The sequence below is a fragment of the Nelumbo lutea genome, chromosome 3 (assembly GCF_056320005.1).
Source record: "Nelumbo lutea isolate HS-2025 chromosome 3, American lotus-T2T, whole genome shotgun sequence".
Classification (NCBI taxonomy): Eukaryota; Viridiplantae; Streptophyta; class Magnoliopsida; order Proteales; family Nelumbonaceae; genus Nelumbo; species Nelumbo lutea.
This window is the reverse complement of record NC_142686.1, coordinates 115,105,149-115,124,282: the sequence shown is the minus strand read 5'-3', so window position 1 is coordinate 115,124,282 and position 19,134 is coordinate 115,105,149. Positions and strand designations below refer to the sequence as shown.

Here is a 19,134-nt window from a genome sequence, read left to right as displayed (position 1 = left end):
CTGGAGAATATATGTCCTATAATCCCAGCTTGTTACATAGATGATTCACTTTCCTTGAGTTTAGAGCTTTTGTAAACAAATCTGCCCATTGATCATTCGAGCCCACATGTTCTGTGTTTATCTCTCCAGCAAGGACCTTCTCCCTCACAAAGTGGCAATCAACCTCTATGTGCTTTGTTCTCTCATGAAATACAGGATTGGATGAGATATGGAGTGCAACTTGGTTGTCACAATACAGTCTCATAGGTTTATCCATGTGAAACCCAATTTCTTGTAGAAGATTCCTCAACCACACTAACTCACAGGTAGTATGTGCCATGGCCCTATACTCAGCTTCAGCACTACTTCTGGCCACAACCGTCTGCTTTTTACTCTTCCACGTCACAAGATTTCCTCCAAGAAATGTGCAATAGCCCGTAGTAGATCTTCTATCATTCACTGAGCCTGCCCAGTCTGCATCTGTATACCCCACTACTTCAAGTTTTCCTCCTGGTTTATACAATAGTCCACGGCCTGGAGCTCCTTTCAGATACCTCACAATTCTAAGAATTGCATCCCAGTGAGGTATACGAGGGTCCTGCATGAATTGGCTCACCACACTGACTGCAAAGGATATGTCGGGTCTCGTGATAGTTAGATAGTTCAGCTTCCCCACTAGTCGTCTATACCTTCCAGGATCTTCAAATACTTCTCCTGTATCACTGCTCAACTTAACATTTGGTTCCATAGGGGTCTCAGCCGGTTTTGCACCTAACAGTCCTGTTTCTTCCAATAGATCAAGAACATATTTTCTTTGGCACAGATTTACACCTTGTTTTGACCTGGCAACCTCTATTCCCAAGAAATATTTCAATGTTCCAAGATCTTTTGTTTGGAAATGGTTTTGCAAAAATACCTTTAATTTGCCAATCCCCAATTTATCACTGCCAGTAATGACAATATCATCCACATAGACCACTAATAGAATCTTCCCAGCTTCTGAGTCATAGCTGAACACTGAGTGATCTACCTGGCATTGCTTCATTCCAAAACTCTTCACCACTTCACTGAACTTCCCAAACCAAGCACGCGGCGATTGTTTCAACCCATAAATTGCCTTTTTCAATCTGCATACCTTACCATCCTCCCCCTGAGCAACAAACCCAGGTGGTTGCTCCATATATACCTCCTCCACAAGATCACCATGGAGAAAGGCATTCTTGATATCAAGCTGAAACAGAGGCCAATCATACATAACTGCCAGGGAAATTAGTACACGAACAGAACCAATCTTAGCCACCGGAGAGAATGTCTCCATGTAGTCCACTCCATACAACTGGGAGTAACCTTTAGCAACAAGTCTGACCTTCAGATGCTCTACACTACCATCTGGCAAGTATTTCACAGTATACACCCATTTACATCCCACAGCATGCTTACCAGGTGGGAGAGTAGTAAGTTCCCACGTTTGAGTATGTTGAAGAGCAGAAAGTTCCTCCTCCATTGCCTGACGCCAATCAGGTGAACTGAGAGCTTCTTGGACATTGTTAGGTATGGAAATAGAGGATAAAAGGGAAACAAACTGGCGATGTGATGTAGAAAGACGAGATAATGAAACGAAATTGGAAATGGGATGGAGGGTAGAACTGCGTTTACCTTTCCGTAAGGCAATGGGTAGATCAAGGTTTGAGGGTTCAACAATAGGAGCCATGAGAGGATCCGCAGATGAGGTAGAAGCTGGAGGAGGGGCCGGTGCCGTTCGACGTGTATACACTTGCCGGATTGGTGGACGTTCGGTGGTGATCTGCATGGGATGAGGTGATGAGTCTACTCCAACAACAACATCTGGAACTGTATCACTGACAGGGAGAGGAAGAGGAAGTGCGGGTGGAGACGAGGGTGCTTCAGGACTTGAGAAGAAGGGGACTGACTCAAAAAAGGTGACATCAAGACAGACATAGCACTTCCGGGTAATGGGATTATAACACTTGTACCCTTTCTGAGTCCGTGAGTAGCCAAGGAAGACACATTTAATTGAGCGTGCATCTAGCTTGTCTATTCCAGGGCTCAGATTGTGGACAAAGCACACACAACCAAAGACACGAGGAATTAATGGGAATGGAGATAAAGTGGGAAACAAGATAGAGAAGGGGGACCGACCATGAAGAATGAAGGAGGGCATCCGATTAATGAGAAAACATGCAGTGAGTACAGCATCACTCCAAAAACGTTTTGGAACATTCATGTGGTGAGACCGAGCAATTTCAAGAAGCTGACGGTTCTTCCGTTCAGCTACCCCATTTTGTTGAGGGGTGTATGCACATGATGTCTGATGAATAATGCCATGCTGTTCTAAATACTGTTGAAATGAAGTAAGAAAGTATTCACGACCATTATCTGAACGGAGAATTTTGATTGGTACACCAAATTGTGTGCGTATTTCAGCATGGAATTTTTGAAAAATAGAAAACAATTCACTTCTTTCTTTCATTAAGTAAATCTATGTCATTCTTGAACAATCATCAATAAAGGAGACAAAATACTTGTACCCATTATAAGACTCTATTTTGATTGGACCCCAAACATCTGAATGAACCAAAGAAAAAGGACTCAACATACGACTCTCAACTCTTGGACTGAAGGACACACGACGATGTTTCCCAAACTGACATGACACATTGCAAAACTGACAAATGACTCAATGACGGGACCAAAATCTTGAGAGCCTTGAGAGATGGATGTCCCAGTCGGCAATGCCATTGTAGAGGAGTAAGCGAAGTCTGAAGAGCAATTGAAGATCCACCACCGTCAAGATAGTACAGTCCACCAACTTCATGCCCCCCACCAATCTTCTTCCCCGTCTTGAGATCCTGAAAAACACAGGTGGAAGGAAAGAAGGTAACGGAACAGTTAAGAGCTTTGGTTATTTTACTAACAGACATAAGATTGAATGGAAACTTAGGGACATATAAAACAGATGATAAGGGCACAGGAGCCATGTCAATATTACCAACACCACATATGGGAGATGAGGACCCATTGGCAAGTGTAACAGTTTGTGATGTGGAGGTTTCAGAGAGAGAAGAGAACACACCTGGAGTCCCGGTCATATGATCTGAGGCTCCAGAGTCAATAATCCAGGGAGAGGTTTTAGATGACATGCAAGCAATACCTGATTGGGCAAGTGTGGCAGTGGTATGCTGTGAAGTAGTTTGAAGGAACCGTTCATACTCATCACGCGGTACGCTCACCATTTCCCTCCCAGAGGTAGATGTAGATGTGGGATGAGTTCGGTCTGCCGGTTTACTGTCACTGATATCAACCTCACCCGCTACAGCATGATTAGCCCATTTAGAGGGAGGGCCATGTAGATCATAACAGAAATTCACTGTGTGTCCCTCTCTACCACAATGAGTGCATTTCCTTGTAGAGTTATTCTTCCCTCTGCCACGACCTCCCCCTGAGTCACGACCACCCCGACTAATCATGGAACTGCTACGGCCTCCTCGGGGAGCATGACCTCCCCCTCTTGTACTATATCCAACCCCTCGAGCTGTCACAAGTGCTGATCTATCAGACTGTGTGGAGTTCTCTGTCTGTCCCAAAGAGATTCTACGAAGCCTTGAGAATACTTCCTCAAGTGTAGGAAGAGTAGAGCCCCCCAATATTTGGGCTCTAACTGGTTCATATTCCGACTTCAGCCCCACTAAAAATCTTGTAACATCTAGTTGCTCCCTTTGCTGTTGCTGAACTTTAATATCTAGAGTAAGGGGGTGATAGACATTGAGTTCATTCCTTATATTCTTCATGCTGGCATAGTACTCTTCTAGTGTTTTGGTTCCTTGTTGTAAATCAAAATACTCCTGATAAAGCTGATACACTCTTGTTGTGTTATCTTGTACAGAATATAGCTTCTTAGCATGCTCCCATATATCCTTAGCTGTATCAAGAAACATGAAGTTGGCACTAATTTTAGGTTCCATACTATTCCACAGCCAAGTCATGATTTGAGCATCTTCTTGCTCCCAATCATCAAACCCTTGAGAGTCCTCCGATGGCTTTTCATCTCTTACATGCTTTACTTTCTTCTTTGCCTTGAGAAACACTTCCACTGATTTGGCCCATGGAACATAGTTCTCCCCATTCAGCTTAATTGAGGTCATTTGTACCCCTAGGTAGTCGGAGGAAATTACCACATTAGGTTTCTGATCATTGTAGCCATCTCCTATTGCTGCCATTGTACTCTTTCACAGTTGCCTCTAACCTTACTTCTCAGCTACAAGCTGATTGATGTTGTTCACAGTTTGATACTTCAGCACCTATTGCAGCCCCTAAATACAACAGTGGGAGCACACACTTGTTCTTCTTTACACTACTGCTGACTTCACACACCTACGACCCACATAAGCATCACAAGCACCACAACACAACAGTAGGCCCTCTTACAACCACTCAATAAAAAAAATTGCGCATCACAAGCACCACAACACAGTCAAACTGCTACACCCAGTTCAGATTTGTTTAACACACTTAAGAGGGCATTACACGACCACAAGGAGCTTGGCAAGGTCACTGCATTCCACCTTACACCACTCGGCCACCTACAGCAGCCCTAACACCACTCAACAACTCACAGCAGCCCTACACCATTCGGCTACTGCACACACAGCCCTTTTTAGGGCAACAATGAACCTAGTTCTCTAGGTTCTAATCAGTACTAACTGATTCTTGAAGGGTTCCTACCCAGAAATACCAGCAACACAAGAGGACTAAATAACCAACCTTCCTTTGAGAGTATCAGCCAACCATTCACTGCTGAAATCACCTTCCTTGATGAAGAAAATTGTGCGCAGCAGAGAGCAACGAACTGTGATGTCTCAGACCTAGGGCGAACCAGCTCTCTCCATTAACCAACTAGAAACGAAGAGGAGGGTGTCACGAACACAGCTGAGATGCTTTGCAAGCGGAAGCAGGTCAGAAACCTTGCTCTGATACCATGTTTTGGAGCAGCTACAGTAGTCCGAACCAGTGAAGAAGGAAGAAGAAGATGAGGAAGAAGACAAGAGAAAGAGAGAACAGGAGGGTTTAGTCGAACTGATTAATCTTACATTCAGTCAACCCCCTTGTGTTTATTAGGTTCTAATTACACTTACAAAGACTAAACTGCCCTCACTTAAGTGTGGGGCAGAGTACTCTAATAAAACAGCCACATAAGCAAAGTACTTAACTGACATAAGATTACTAAATTATCCTTATTCGGCTCACTCTAACAGCCTCAATTACCTAGAATGGTCAAGGGGAATCAAGCTCTACATAACTGCAAGGGGAAAAGTGGGGTATATCAATGGTAGAGTTAGAGAACCCTAGTCTGGAGGTGTGGAACATGATAGGTGGGACTAGGAAAACAGCATGGTGATGTCATGGCTGTTATTGTCTATGCTGCCACAAGTGAGAAAGACCTTCATGTGGGCATAAACAACTCATGAGTAGACCTGTTCATGAGCCAGGTAGCCCGACGGGCCGGCCCCCGGACGGGCTTGTACACAGATTTGAGCCCACATGCTTGACCTTGGGCCTAAAAGCCCGGCTCGAATTTATTTCGGGCCGGTCTCGGGATTTGTCAAAATAGCCCGACCTGACCTTTAAGTTAAACTAAAAACCCTAACCCTAAATATCCTCACCTCTCTCTTCTCACTCATCTCTTTCTCTTAGTCTTAGCCAAAGCTCAGTTCTCTCTTCTTAGTTTTCACAGTCACAACCTCACATTCTCAGTCAGACAGAATCGGCGAGCACTCACCGGCGCAACCAGTGAACTCCGGTGGACCGGCGGTGAGTCCTCTCTCTCTCTCTCTCTCGTTCTTCTTCTCACTTCTCCTCTTACAGAATCTCAGACGCGAACTCAGGCACCGGCGGCGGCGGTGAGTCCTCTCTCTCTCTCTCTCTCTCTCTCAGACGCAAACTCACTTCTCCTTTTCACTGTCAAAATCTCAGCTCAACTTTACCAACGAGAACTCAACACCGGCGACCATCTTTCTGTTAGGTCAGGCTTCAGGCTCGGGTTTGGGCTCGGGCCTAACAAAATCCTGTTTATGAAGAGTAAAATCCCGGCCTGGCCTGACCCATGAACAGGTCTACTCATGAGATATGGGAGCAAGCTAAATCTACATATTTAGAACAACGACATTATGCCAAAATATATCAGTTGCAGGCTGCCTCCTCAACTTGTAAGCAGGGGGAGAGGAGTCTCTCTGTCTACTATTCAGACTTGACTTCTATTTGGAAGGAACTAAATCACTATCAGAATATAGACTGGAAATCTGATGCAAATTCCAAAGCATATAAGTCTCTGGTTTCCCAACAACGAGTGTTTGCCTTCCTCTTGGGTCTGAATTCCACATATGAATCTATCAGGCTTTAGACATTGGGGAGTAAAGATCTCCCACCAGTGCAAGAAGTATATGCTCTAGTACAGTGGGAAGAGAGCAGATGAAATATGATGAATAATCCTGAGGGAGAGCAGATTGCATTAGTAGCTAAAGGGAGTGTTGCTACGGATGGTAGTAATTCCTTCAAGAAGAGTGACTTCCAGAAGAAAGTTGATGACAAAGATAAACTATGGTGCACACATTGTCAGAAATCTAGACATACTCGGGAGACATGTTGGGAGCTTCATGGGAAGCAAAATGGGCTCAGGAGTTGAGTAAAAAGTCAGACCAGAATAAGAAGCCAAGACAGCAAGGTCAGAGAAGTTTAATGCAGCAAACTTAGCCTCTCAAGAGCCTCAATCATCTACCACTACTATAAGTCCTTTCGTGACTGATCCCAGGGAAGATATCATCAATTTTTTCCGTGACCATTTGGAGTTGTATGGGAGGGCAATCCGCCAAATGGATTCGACTTCTCCCCCCTCGACTTCCTTTGCATCTACATCCGGTAACGATAATTCTACCACAGCTTTCTGTGTGTCCTCTCATTCCTCAGACTCTCCTTGGATAATAGATTCTAGAGCCTCGAACCATATGACGGGTAAGTCCAATTGTTTTCAATCTTATCATCTATTATCTGGACGGGATAAGGTGAGACTTGCTAATGGTTCTTTCTCCACCATATATGGTCAAGGAACCATCTCCCTTCCTCTTGGACTCACCCTTTCTGATGTTCTACATGTTTCTAAACTGCCCATAAATTTGTTCTTTGTTAGTAGTATAACAAATTCGTTAAACTGCTCAGTAACCTTTTTTCCTTCCTCTTGTACGATACATGATTTGGCCTTGGGAAGATGGTCTTTACATGTTGGAGAATAAAGCTAGTCTTGCGGCTATTGAGTCTAAGAGTCTGTCTAGTAAGAGTCAAGTCCATTTATGGCACAATCGTTTGGGTAATTTATCTTTTGAATCATTGAAAGCTTGGTTACCAGATTTATTTAAATCAGTGTCATTGTCGGATTTCACATGTCAAACTTGTCAGTTGAGCAAACATTGTAGAAATTATTTTACTTCAAGAAATAATAAATTTGAATTTCCTTTCCATATTGTTTATTTTCGTGTCTGGGGCTCTATTACTTTAACATCCGAGTCTGGCTATAAGTATTTCATTACACTTATTGATGACTACTCCCGATATACATGGGTGTACCCTATGCAGTCCAGAGATGAAGTACCAAAAATCATAAAAGATTTCCAACGCTTGATATTTACTCAGTTTCAAGTGGAAATCCAAATTTTCCAATTAGACAAAGCCAAAGAATATTTTCTTGATGAATAAAGCCAAAGAATATTTTCATAGTGATCTCACGGAGTTTTTTGCTTTGTGTGGATCCATACATCGCAGCTCTTGTGCTAGAACCCCCCAACAGAATGATGTTGCTGAAAGAAAAAACCTCCACCTCCTTGAAGTTGCTCGTGTTATTCATACACATGAATGTTTGTAAACGTTTTTGGTTGGATGCTGTGTTGTGTGCTGCCTATCTCATCAACCGTATGCCATCTCGCTTGTTAAGGTACAAGGCCCCCCATCAGCTCCTATTTCCTAAGGCTCCCCACTTCTCTGTTCCTATCCGTGTGTTTGGTTGTCGTTGTTTCATCCAGGACCTATCTCCTACTAGTGGTAAACTTGATCCTCGTACTATTCCCTGTGTATTCTTGGGTCATACTTCTTCCCAAAAAGGTTATCGGTGCTTTGACCCCGTTTCCAAGAAATACCATGTTTCTATAGATGTGTCTTTCTTTGAAAGTGACCATTTTTTCTTGGTTTCTCCTTAGAGGGAGAGTAAGGTGGAGGAGAAACTAGTTCAGGTTCTTGCCCCTCTGCCTAACCCCCCTCCATTTCATGTTTTTTATCTTCACAAGGGCCTGCTAAATTCGAGAGCTGTGGAGCAACTTGAAATTGTATCGCCAACATCATTAGATTCACCAGGGACAGATCATATCCAACCATGTCCTATCATTCCTATTGATGTTTTTGATCCCCTTGCTATTGATACTTCATTTGTTGATGACCTAGACATCCCCATTGCAAAAAGGAAGGGAGTTAGGTCTTGTACCACCAAGCATCCTATTTCCCATTTTGTTTCCTATGAGAACATCTTACCCTCTTTTCGTGCTTTCATTTCTTCCATTGACAGTGTCCCTATCCCTAAAAATGTGGCAGAAGCTCTCTTAGTACCTGAATGGACAGATGCAATGAAAGAAGAGATAGATGCCTTACATAAAAATGGTGCGTGGGAGTTAGTGGATCTTCCTGAGGGTAAAGAATCGATAGGGTTTAAGTGGGTGTTCATAGTGAAGCACAAGGCTAATGGCACAATAGAAAGATACAAGGCTTGGTTGGTGGCAAAAGGGTTTACTCAGGTATATGGAGTAGATTATGTAGAGACTTTTGCTCCAATAGCCTAGATGAACTCCACTAGAGTTCTTTTCTCCCTTGCGGCTATCAGTTCGTAAGAAGGTGAAAGAGCAAGAGATGTGATAGAGGTTCAGATCTGTTGGGTTGATCAAATTAGATCGAACCAACCCAGGAAAGAGATATTTATTTTAATCTTAGGTAAATGAACAAGATTGCCCTTACAAAGAGAATGAAAGAGTTGTACACTAAAGTACATGCCTAATACAGTACAAGAAAGAATAATAAAATATAGTAGAATTACAAAACTACCCTTTAGTTCTTCTACACTCCCCCCCAAACTGATGCTGGGGTATAAGCATCAGTTTGTCAACAAGAAAGTTATGTTGGGCTTTGGTCATAGCTTTGGTGAAGAGATCCATAAGCTGTAAACCCGATGAAACATGTGGGAGAGAGATGTGACCTGCATGGAGAAGGTCACGGATGAAGTGACAATCCACCTCAATATGTTTAGTGCGCTCGTGAAATACGAGATTGGTTGCAATCTTGATTGCACTCATGTCAGCAAATAGAGGAATAGCAGATGAGTGATCGATATTCATATCATGAAGTAGTGCCTTAAGCCAGACTATTTCACTGCATACTAAAGACATGGCTTTGTACTCGGCTTCAGTAGATGACTTGGAAACCGTTTGTTGTTTCTTGCATTTCCAATTGACCAAAGAATCACCAAGGAATATACACCAACCAGTAGTAGAGCGACGAGTGTTAGGACAACCTGCCCAGTCTGCATCTGCATAAGCTCGGAGCTGTATGGATGAAGAGGATGAGAAAAATAAGCCATGTGATAGTGTACTCTGTACATAACGAATAATCTGGAGAACTGTAGAATAGTGGGGCTGACGTGGAGCAGAAACAAACTAACTCACAATCTGAACCACATAGGAAATGTCCGATCTAGTCATGGTTAGGTAGATAAGACTACCTACAATTTGTCGATACAGGGTAGCATTAGGGAGGAGATCACCCTCATCTTTACTCAACTTCCAATTAAGCTCCAGAGGTGTATCAACATGTTTGGAGTCAGTCAAGCAAGCAAGAGTCACCAAATCAGAAGCATATTTCTGTTGGTTGACAAAGTAACCACGATGACATCTTTGAATTTCAAGTCCAAGAAAGTATGTTATTGGCCTAAGACCTTTCATTTTGAAGGAGTTACTAAGCAGGAGTTTGAATTTGTTAATACCATCCACATCATCTCTAGTAATAGGGATGTCATCAACATAGACCAAAAGAAGAGTCAATCCCTAAGCTTGCTTGAGAATGAAGAGAGAGTAGTATGAAGCACCCCGCTGAAAACCAGCCTCCAACACTACTGTACAGAAGCGATCAAACCAAGCTCGTGGAGCTTGTTTAAGGCCGTATAGGGATTTCTTTAGTTTACACACCAATTGAGGATTGTCAAAGTAGCCGGGAGGTGGTTTCATATTAAACTGTCTCCTATAACTCTCCATGGAGGAAGGCATTCTTGACATCCATCTTTGTGAACTGTCCACTGTTTGAGAGCAGTAATGGTTAGTAGCAAACGAACTGTTGTCATTTTGGCCATAGGTGCAAAAGTTTCATCATAGTTAATTCTATACTCTTGCTTGTAACCTTGAGCAACCAGATGGGCCTTATATCTGTCTAGAGTACCATCATATTTGAGTTTCACGGTGTAAACCCACCGGCTACCAATTATGGAGGCATCTGGGGGAGGAGAGACTAGATCCCATGTATCATTCTCCAATAAAGCCTAAACCTTTGAATCCATATAGCATCTTTGCAATGCTCAACTGCTATGGCCTAGCTATAAGACTTAGGAATATCTGTGGGTGACAAAACAATTGAAAATGAACTATGACTAGAAAAGAAGCCATAGCGATCAGGTGGATGAGAAATACGAGATGACCAACACAAAGGAATAGATGTAGGGTTGGATACATAGTTGTCAAGGCGACACCTAGGCGACAAGGCGCCCTTGGAGGCTTGCCTCGCCCAATCACCTAGCGGTTTTGTGCACTGGGTTATAAAATACTTTTATATTTTTTATTTTTTGACATTATAATTATAAAATAGACATTATTAAACTAGAATATTCATTTTATGTGTTTATATACCAATTTCTTTTTATTATTTTCTTATTTTCTTGGGGTTTAATCAATGCAACATTGCTAACTGTTGTATTGAACCCATGTTTCACAGTATTGATACACCTCTGTGTATTGGTAGAGGTGTATTGGTACTTATAACGATACTCCCTCAATTTTTTTATTTCTTTGGTTTTCAATTTCATTATATATATATATATATTATTTAAAAAAGTGGGTCCCCCAAAAACACCTGTAAACGGGTATCGGGACCCCAAAGATACAATACAATACACCTGATATGGGGTGTATCATATTGAAAAATTGATCCTTGATTGAACCCTCAAAAATTTCAAAACCTGAACGTATTAGCAAAGGAAGAACTTAAAATTTTGTCTAATCAACACATTTTCTTCTTCTTCTTCCACCTTTTCTTTTCTTCTTTCCTATAACAAAAGTAGGGGTTCAGCCCCTATATTTTTTGAATTTTCTTTACTTTGTTCTTTTTCTTCTCATAAAATGTTGATTTTCTAGACTTAAACATGAAACTTATACTTTTCTTATGAAAATTATGAATAATTATTTAGGAAAGATGGTTATGGAACCTAGGGAACTACCCTAGGATATATGGTTTTACTTAAAAAAATTCATCACCTAGGCGCCCCCCGTTCGCCTAGTCTCGCCTTGGCGCCTTGAAAACTATGGTTGGATGGAGAAGAATGATCAACCACTGTTGCTTGAGGTGGAGGAGGCATAGGCAATGGGTGAAATGGATGCTTCCTGAAATACATCTAAAGAGGCTGAAAAGAAGGAGAATCACCTATTGAACCAAAGTTATGAAGAATAGAAATGGATGGTGCAGGCAAATTACTAATATGTTCAAAGAATGAAAGATTCTCAAGAAAGATGACATTGCGAGAAATGCGCAACCGACAAACTTTGGGATCACAACAGAGAAACCCCTTGTGTTCCGTACTATATCCCATGAAAGCATACATAGCTGATCGAGCTGTTAGCTTGGTGTGTTCATGGGGAGGGATATGGACAAAACAAACACATCTAAAGACACAAAGTATGGATAGGTTTGGTGGGCGATGAAATAAGGATTGATGGGGAGAAGAATTTTCAAGAATTGGTGTAGGAAGACTATTGATGAGGTGAATAGCAGTGTGGGTCACCTCCACCCAGAAGGTAAGGGGAACATGAAAGTCTTGTATCAAGGATCTCACCATACTAGCAATGTGACAGTTCTTGCGCTTCGATACTCCATTCTGTTGAGGAGTATTAGGACAAGATCTTTGGGACTGTATACCATGTTGTTTAAGATATGTTTGAAACTCACCATCCCCACCATCATAGTACTCTCCCTTTGAATTTGACATCAAAATATTTATGATGCTTTTAAATTGGGTCATTACCATGACATGAAAGTTCTTAGACATGGAGAAGACTTATGATTTCTTTCGAAGAAAGTAAACCCATGTGTAATGAGTACAATCATCAATGAATAACACAAAATACTTATAACCCAAGCGTGAAATAACTGGAGACGACCACACATCACTATGAATGAGATAAACAGGTGTAAATGCATGTTTAGTAGAAGATGGAAAAGGTAAAACATGACTTTTACTATAGCAGCAAGTTAAACAAGATTTATCAGCATTTTTAACTGAAGAAGTACTCATTGGCAAACAACCAGAGGAAAATAAATAATCCAAATTTTTAGCATGAGTGTGACCCAAACGTCTATGCCATAAGTGCCATACATTATTACAGGAAGAAATAGAAGAATTAGGTGTAACGGATAGCAAACAAGAATCCGATGAAGATCTCTTAGTCTTGAATTTCAGAGTAAACAATCTCCCAAGCCTATGCCCCTTCCTCTTTAGCTCCCCAGTGTGTTGGTCCTGAATAAAACAACCATCACGAGTAAATAAAACATTATTACCATCATCAACAAGTTGCCCAACAGAGATTAGACTAGTAGTCAGTTTAGGTACAAAGAAAGTTTTGGGAAGATGTAAGGGTTTGGTCTTAGTAGTGGATAAAGATAAATCATTACAACCATATACAGGTAGAGAATCACCATTAGCAGTAATAATATGGTTGTTAAATTGCAAGGTTTATGAGATTGACCGAAGGAGGCCCCAGAATCAATAATCCACATGTGACAAGGAGATGAACATAAATAAGTAGACTTACCAGCCAGTCCAAATGCAGAAATAGCTGAAGACACGAGTTCACGAATCTTTTCTTCAGTCAAATTTCCTTGAGCATCTGGCTTGTGAATTGACAATGAGGCGGTAGTATCAATAGAAACAAATTCAGTTGAGGCCTGATAAGCCTTATGTTGTCCTTTCTTGGGAGGCCTAGTCGGGCATTCCACTATAATGTGTCCTTGCTGTTTGCAATAGGTACAAAAGTTTTTCTTCTTGTAGTGGGATGCCACGTGACCATATTCTTTGCATTCATAACACTGCAACTTCGAGAAGTCTTCTTACCCTTCTGTTTGGTAGCCAAAAACACTGTATCAATCCCATGTTCCTTCTTCTGGTCTAGTGCGGATAAGGTAAGAAGACAAGTTTCCTCCCTTAACAACTCTCCAAGGATTGCATCAAGTTTAGGCACTAGTTCTCTACTGAGAATATTGGAGCGTAGAGTTTCATAATCAGACATGAGGTGCATCAAAAAGTGCATGGTCTTTCTCTTATTGAGATGCTTCTTCATAGTCTTCACACAACAGTTTGTAGATAGATCCCCAAAGTGAGCCAGTTTGTATTCAGTCTAGAGATTTGCAAATCCTGCATAGTATTCCTGAACCCGCTTCTCCCCTTGAACATAGGAGAAGATATCAATTTCAATATGATATTGCCTAGATATATTTGATTGTTGATATACCTTTTCAAGGTATTCGAACATGTCATGGGCAGATTTGAGACCTCTTATCGGAGTATTGACATCCATTGAGATAAACCCAAGTATCAATGAAGTAACTTGAGCATTCTCAGTTCTCCACTGTTTCAGCCCTTTGACATCACTGGCGCCAAGCATGGAAGTGGGATCGTCAATATAACCCCACATGCCTTTCCCTTTAACAAAATACTGAAAATGAAACTTCCATAGAGCATAGTTGCTCCCATCGAACTTAACAAAAATAAATTCATTCTTTTCCAGAGCCATAATGAAAAGGAAACAAAGTAAAGACTCATCGAATGAAGCAATAAAGTAGTAACCAAACTATGAGAGTCAAAGAAACTGATAATAGAAACCTCTTACAATCACCAGAAATTGTCCAAGTTCTAACAAATGGAGAAAACTTGATACACAATCCAGAAAAGGAAAGTCTGGATGCAGCCGCCCAGAAAATATGTATGGATCTCTCTCAAAACTTCTCGGATTTCGATAAAAAAATTCAAAGTATGATGAGAGGGCCTAGGCGACACTTCCTTTCAATTCATACTGCAAACTGATGTCATACGAGAGAGATCTAATGAAATCTCTCTCCCTAGATGCGCAAAACACAAAGAACAGGTGGAGAGATCGAAACAATCCAGAGTCAATCAGCAATGATTAAAGTTCTCAAACTGATAAAAAAGGAAGAGATAAGAATTAGAGAGCAGCCTGCTCTGATACCATGCCAATTAGATTGAACCAACCCAGAAAGGATATAATTATATTAATCTTAGGTAAATGGACAAGATTGTCCTTACAAAGAGAATAAAAGAGTTGTACACTAAAGTACACACCTAATACACTACAAGAAAGAATAATAAAATATAGTAGAATTACAAAACTATTCTACAACGACAAATCTTGATTGGGATCTTCATCAGCTAGACATTCAAAATTCCTTCCTGAATGGAGACCTTGAGGAAGAGGTGTACATGGTACAACCTCCTGGCTTTAGTGCCCTAGGCAAAGAGCATAAAGTGTACCGACTAAAGAAGTCTTTGTATGGTCTTAAACAGTCACCAAGAGCTTGGTTCAGTAAGTTTCATCTGGCTTTAGTGCCCTAGGTAAAGAGTAGAAAGTGTGCCAGTTAAAGAAGTCTTTGTATGGTCTAAAACAATCACCAAAAGCTTGGTTCAGCAAGTTTCATCTTGCTATACAACAAATTGGCTACAAACCGTGTCAGGCTGACCATACTCTATTTGTGAAAAGGGGGGAAGGAAAGATTGCAGCCTTGATAGTGTATGTTGATGGCATAGTGGTCACAGGTGACTGGAAGGTTGAAATTTAGAGGCTAAAGGGTTTCTTAGCCACTCAATTTGAGGTGAAGGATCTAGGTCCCCTTTGGTATTTCCTTGGAATTGAAGTGGCCCGCTCACAAAAGGGGATCTTCCATTTCTCAAAGGAAATACATCATAGATCTGTTACAGGATTCAGGAAAGTTAGGGGTTAAGCCAGCTGACTCTCCCATTGATCCAAATCACAGATTGGGTGACTGTTGTGGCGAAGTTGTCAAGGATGTAAAACAATTCCAGAGACTTGTGGGAGTCTCCTGTATTTGTCCATGACCAGGCCAGGCATTGCTTATGCAGTGGGTGTTCTTAGTCAGTTCATGCATGCTCCTAAGACCACACACTTAGAGGTAGCAAAGAGAATCCTTAGATATCTAAAGAAGTTTTCAGGAACTGGTTTATTATTCCAAAAGAATGGTCACTTGAAGATTGAAGTGTATATAGATGCTGATTGGGCTGGATCAGTTGATGACAAAAAGTCGACTAGTGGGTCTTGTTCCTTTGTGGGAGGAAATCTAGTCACATGGAGAAGCAAGAAACATAGTGTGGTGGCTAGGTCTAGTGCTGAAGCTGAGTATAGAGCAATGTCCCATGGGGTGGCTGAAGCTATGTGGATAAAGAATTTGTTGAGCGAATTGGGTTTTCCTGTTGATAGCCCTATGCCCTTGTATTGTGATAACAAGGCTGCCATCAATATTGCAGCTAACCCAGTTCTTCATGATAGAACTAAACATATAAAGGTTGACCAACACTTTATTAGAGAGAAAATTGTTAATGGGGAAGTGTGCACCCCATATGTTAGTTCTAAGGAGCGACTTGCAGATATATTTACAAAAGGCTTGCATCACTCACGGCACGATGACTTATGTGACAAGTTGGGCATGATTGACATCTATGTCCCAACTTGAGGGGGAGTGTTGAATAACTTAGTTTTATTTCAGTTTAATGCTGCAAGGGCACATATGTAATTGTACTTATTTTTATCTTTTGAATGGTCGCCCTAGTATAAATATTAAAAAGGCTGGCGCTGCCAGCTGACCTTTTTCTCTCCAATCTCCTTTTTTCCTTTCTCTCTTCTCTCTTCTCCCTCTTCTCCTCTCATTATTCTGAGATCGTACTGCCTCTTTACCAAGAAAACATTCTTCTTTTTCATAGAACAAAAATAGAGTCTCAGTCCCTCTTTTTTCTGAAATTTCTTTTATTTCTTCCATTTTTTCCATGAATATGTTGATTTTTTTAAGATGAAGTTTATACATTTTTATGAACACTATAGACAATTGATAGTGAAAGATTGGTCATAGGATGCATGCAAACAAGGAATTTGGGTGCTTGGCCCCTTAGACAGCATATGAGGGAAATAATGAATTTGACAAGGGAGTTAGGAGCACAATTTAACTGGGTTAGTAGAACAGCAAATGGGTTGGTTGATGTTTTAGCAAAGCAAGGGGTTAATAGGGAGACTTTATTTTGGGCATGCTTATAATTTAATTATGTCATGAGGGGTCACATTTTTGGAAGGTGGCGGCTGTAATTCTATATTTCTAAAAATTAATGAAAGTTACCATTTCCTATAAAAAATGATAGTGAAAGATGGTTGTTGCTTGCTATGGAACCTAGGGAATTTACCTTAGGACTCATGGTTTTTGTTCCAAAAAACCCCATTGCCTAGTTACCTGCCTAAGCAATTAGGCACCCGCCATCGCCTAGCCTTGTCTCGGCACCTTGAAAACTATGAATTGGGGGCATCTTTAGGGATGAAAGAGGGGCTTTTAGTGGCCTTGTACTTGGGACTGATTAGAGTGAGGGATTCTCTAAGGGCGAAGGTCATGGCTGTTATGGAAGGGGTACAAAGAATGATGAATGCCAACAAGCTAATTAGTGAGGGAAACTCAAGACTGGTGATGGAGTGACAACAAAATTGGGAGGCAGCTCTTTGGCAGTATAGGAATGAGTTAAAAAGTTCTTTTGACTGACTAAGAGATTGAAGTGAAATTCCAATGGATTCAAAGAACAGCAAACAGCATGGCTGATGTATAGCTAACTGAAATAACCAAACCAAAAAACCAAAACAGAAAATTTGGTTCGGTTTTTTAGTTTCAACTGAAATATGCTCACCCCTATTAGCCAAACAAGGGATGGGGAAAGAGCACATTTTTTGGGCACAATTGTAAGAGTAGTTTGGTTGGGGAGATAAAAGCTTTTTATCTCTCTTATTGTGTATATAAAATTGTACATTAATTTGAATTAATAAAATGGTTGGCTACTGATCAAATTTAGAAAAAAAAAACTCTATTGGGGTTAGTGTAGTGTTCCCCTTGCAGCTGGCAACTGCAATTTGGCAGATCTGGTTCTTGTTATCTGACATAGTATCCCAACCATTTCTCTAGTGTGAAACAGAGAAACTTTGAGTAGGCATGTCTTGGATTATATTCAACTCTCAACTTTCTTGAGATTGGTTTGGCTGAGCTTTTTATTGGTGTTGTGTGAACTCTCCTAAATGGATGATGTGTCTGTGTTAGAGCCTGTCAATACATGGATTCCTGAGGATACTTCTATGTAACATTTCTTTTTTATCTTCCAGCTTATTTTCACATAAATGAACAACCAAGGCACAAGTCAAATGCCATTTATTTTTATCAAATGTTACTTGGTAGCAAAGTCAACGTTTTAGACCCTTTTTTGGAGGTATAAAATGTTAGAATTCAAATAATACGAACTATTTCAATAGTATATACTTTTCCATAGATGTGTGTGTGAATTCATGTTTTCTCATCATACTGAGTCAAACTCTTAGACAGGCATTGGATTCTAACCCTAGTTTGTGTCCGTGAAACACTACTTTTAATACCACCTTATCTATCAGAGAAAAATGTAATGGATGGATTTACTGGCCAAATATGATACTGGCCATGTTTTGTACTTGAAAAGCAATTATCCCTAATTCCGCTATTCTCTGAACTTTATAGGTTCTTTAAAAAAATGGTTCTAGAAATGAAGTCCATTTACTAGTGGATTTTTAATGCAGATCATGCATTTCTGCAGGGAACATCTTATTGTGGTTAAATCTATCATGCTTAACTTGGCTCTTTCTTGACGTGGTTAAATTGTAACTCTTTATATGGAAACATCTTATTGTGCCCAACTTCATTGATTTGGATCCTAGTGCATGCTTGTTGATTGTGATGTTCTTTTAGAGTTATATTGAAACCAGAAGTAGCGTTATCATAAGTTTTCACAGGAAAAGTGATTGCTGTATTTTGGTCTTGAAGATTTTACCTCTAGCAAATATCTTCGATAGTTGTCATATGTACACCAATTACTGCACAAGGTTATTTTTAATGAAAATGAGAACTCATTTGTTAATGTATTAGTGTTCATAGTTGAAGCTGGCTACAATTCTAATGAAAAGTTGCTTTTTAAAGCTTTCATGAATTGAGGATTTTGATGGATCTGTAATGGGCCAAAGTACTAATGAAAATTCATTATTTGTGCAGTAATACCTGTTTCAGATGTGATAAGAGTCCGCACAGGTATTCCACCTCTACCTCCCATAACACAAAAAATGAGTCTGGTTCTACAGTTGGATCTTATTTCCCTATTTCTATCATGAATATTGTCTAATCTGATGGTGAGTATCTTTTCAGGTGAGCGTGGAGAGAAGGCTGAGAGGATGACTGGGGGACGTTCAGATATGATCACTACCAGTCCATCTATTTGAGGTATGTAAGATTAACATCTAACCTTCATTTCTTGTCTGCTCTGAGATGGTGTATTGTAATGTTGCTTTTTTGCATCTCTGGAATATCAGGGTGGTAGAAAGAGGCTGAAAAAGAGGGAAAAGACCCTTTATTTTCTCCTGATCATAGTGGAAAAGTTTGTCTAGACCTGTTTATTATGAGGATAAATATACCATCATATCTTTCATTCTCCTCCTTCACAAA

At 40.6% G+C, this 19,134-nt stretch overlaps 1 protein-coding gene across 2 annotated transcripts in view; it reads left to right on the top strand.

Moving 5' to 3' along the window:
• The window catches only part of GLB1 (nitrogen regulatory P-II-like protein), a 40,048-nt gene extending 20,914 nt beyond the window's left edge, over positions 1–19,134 (top strand). For both annotated transcript variants that reach the window (XM_088976791.1, XM_088976792.1), the window contains 3 exons: positions 18,688–18,723; positions 18,838–18,912; positions 19,002–19,134. In XM_088976791.1, the coding sequence (XP_088832917.1) occupies positions 18,688–18,723; positions 18,838–18,911 (110 nt within the window). In that variant the 3' untranslated portion in view covers position 18,912; positions 19,002–19,134. The remainder of the gene's footprint in view (positions 1–18,687; positions 18,724–18,837; positions 18,913–19,001) is intronic.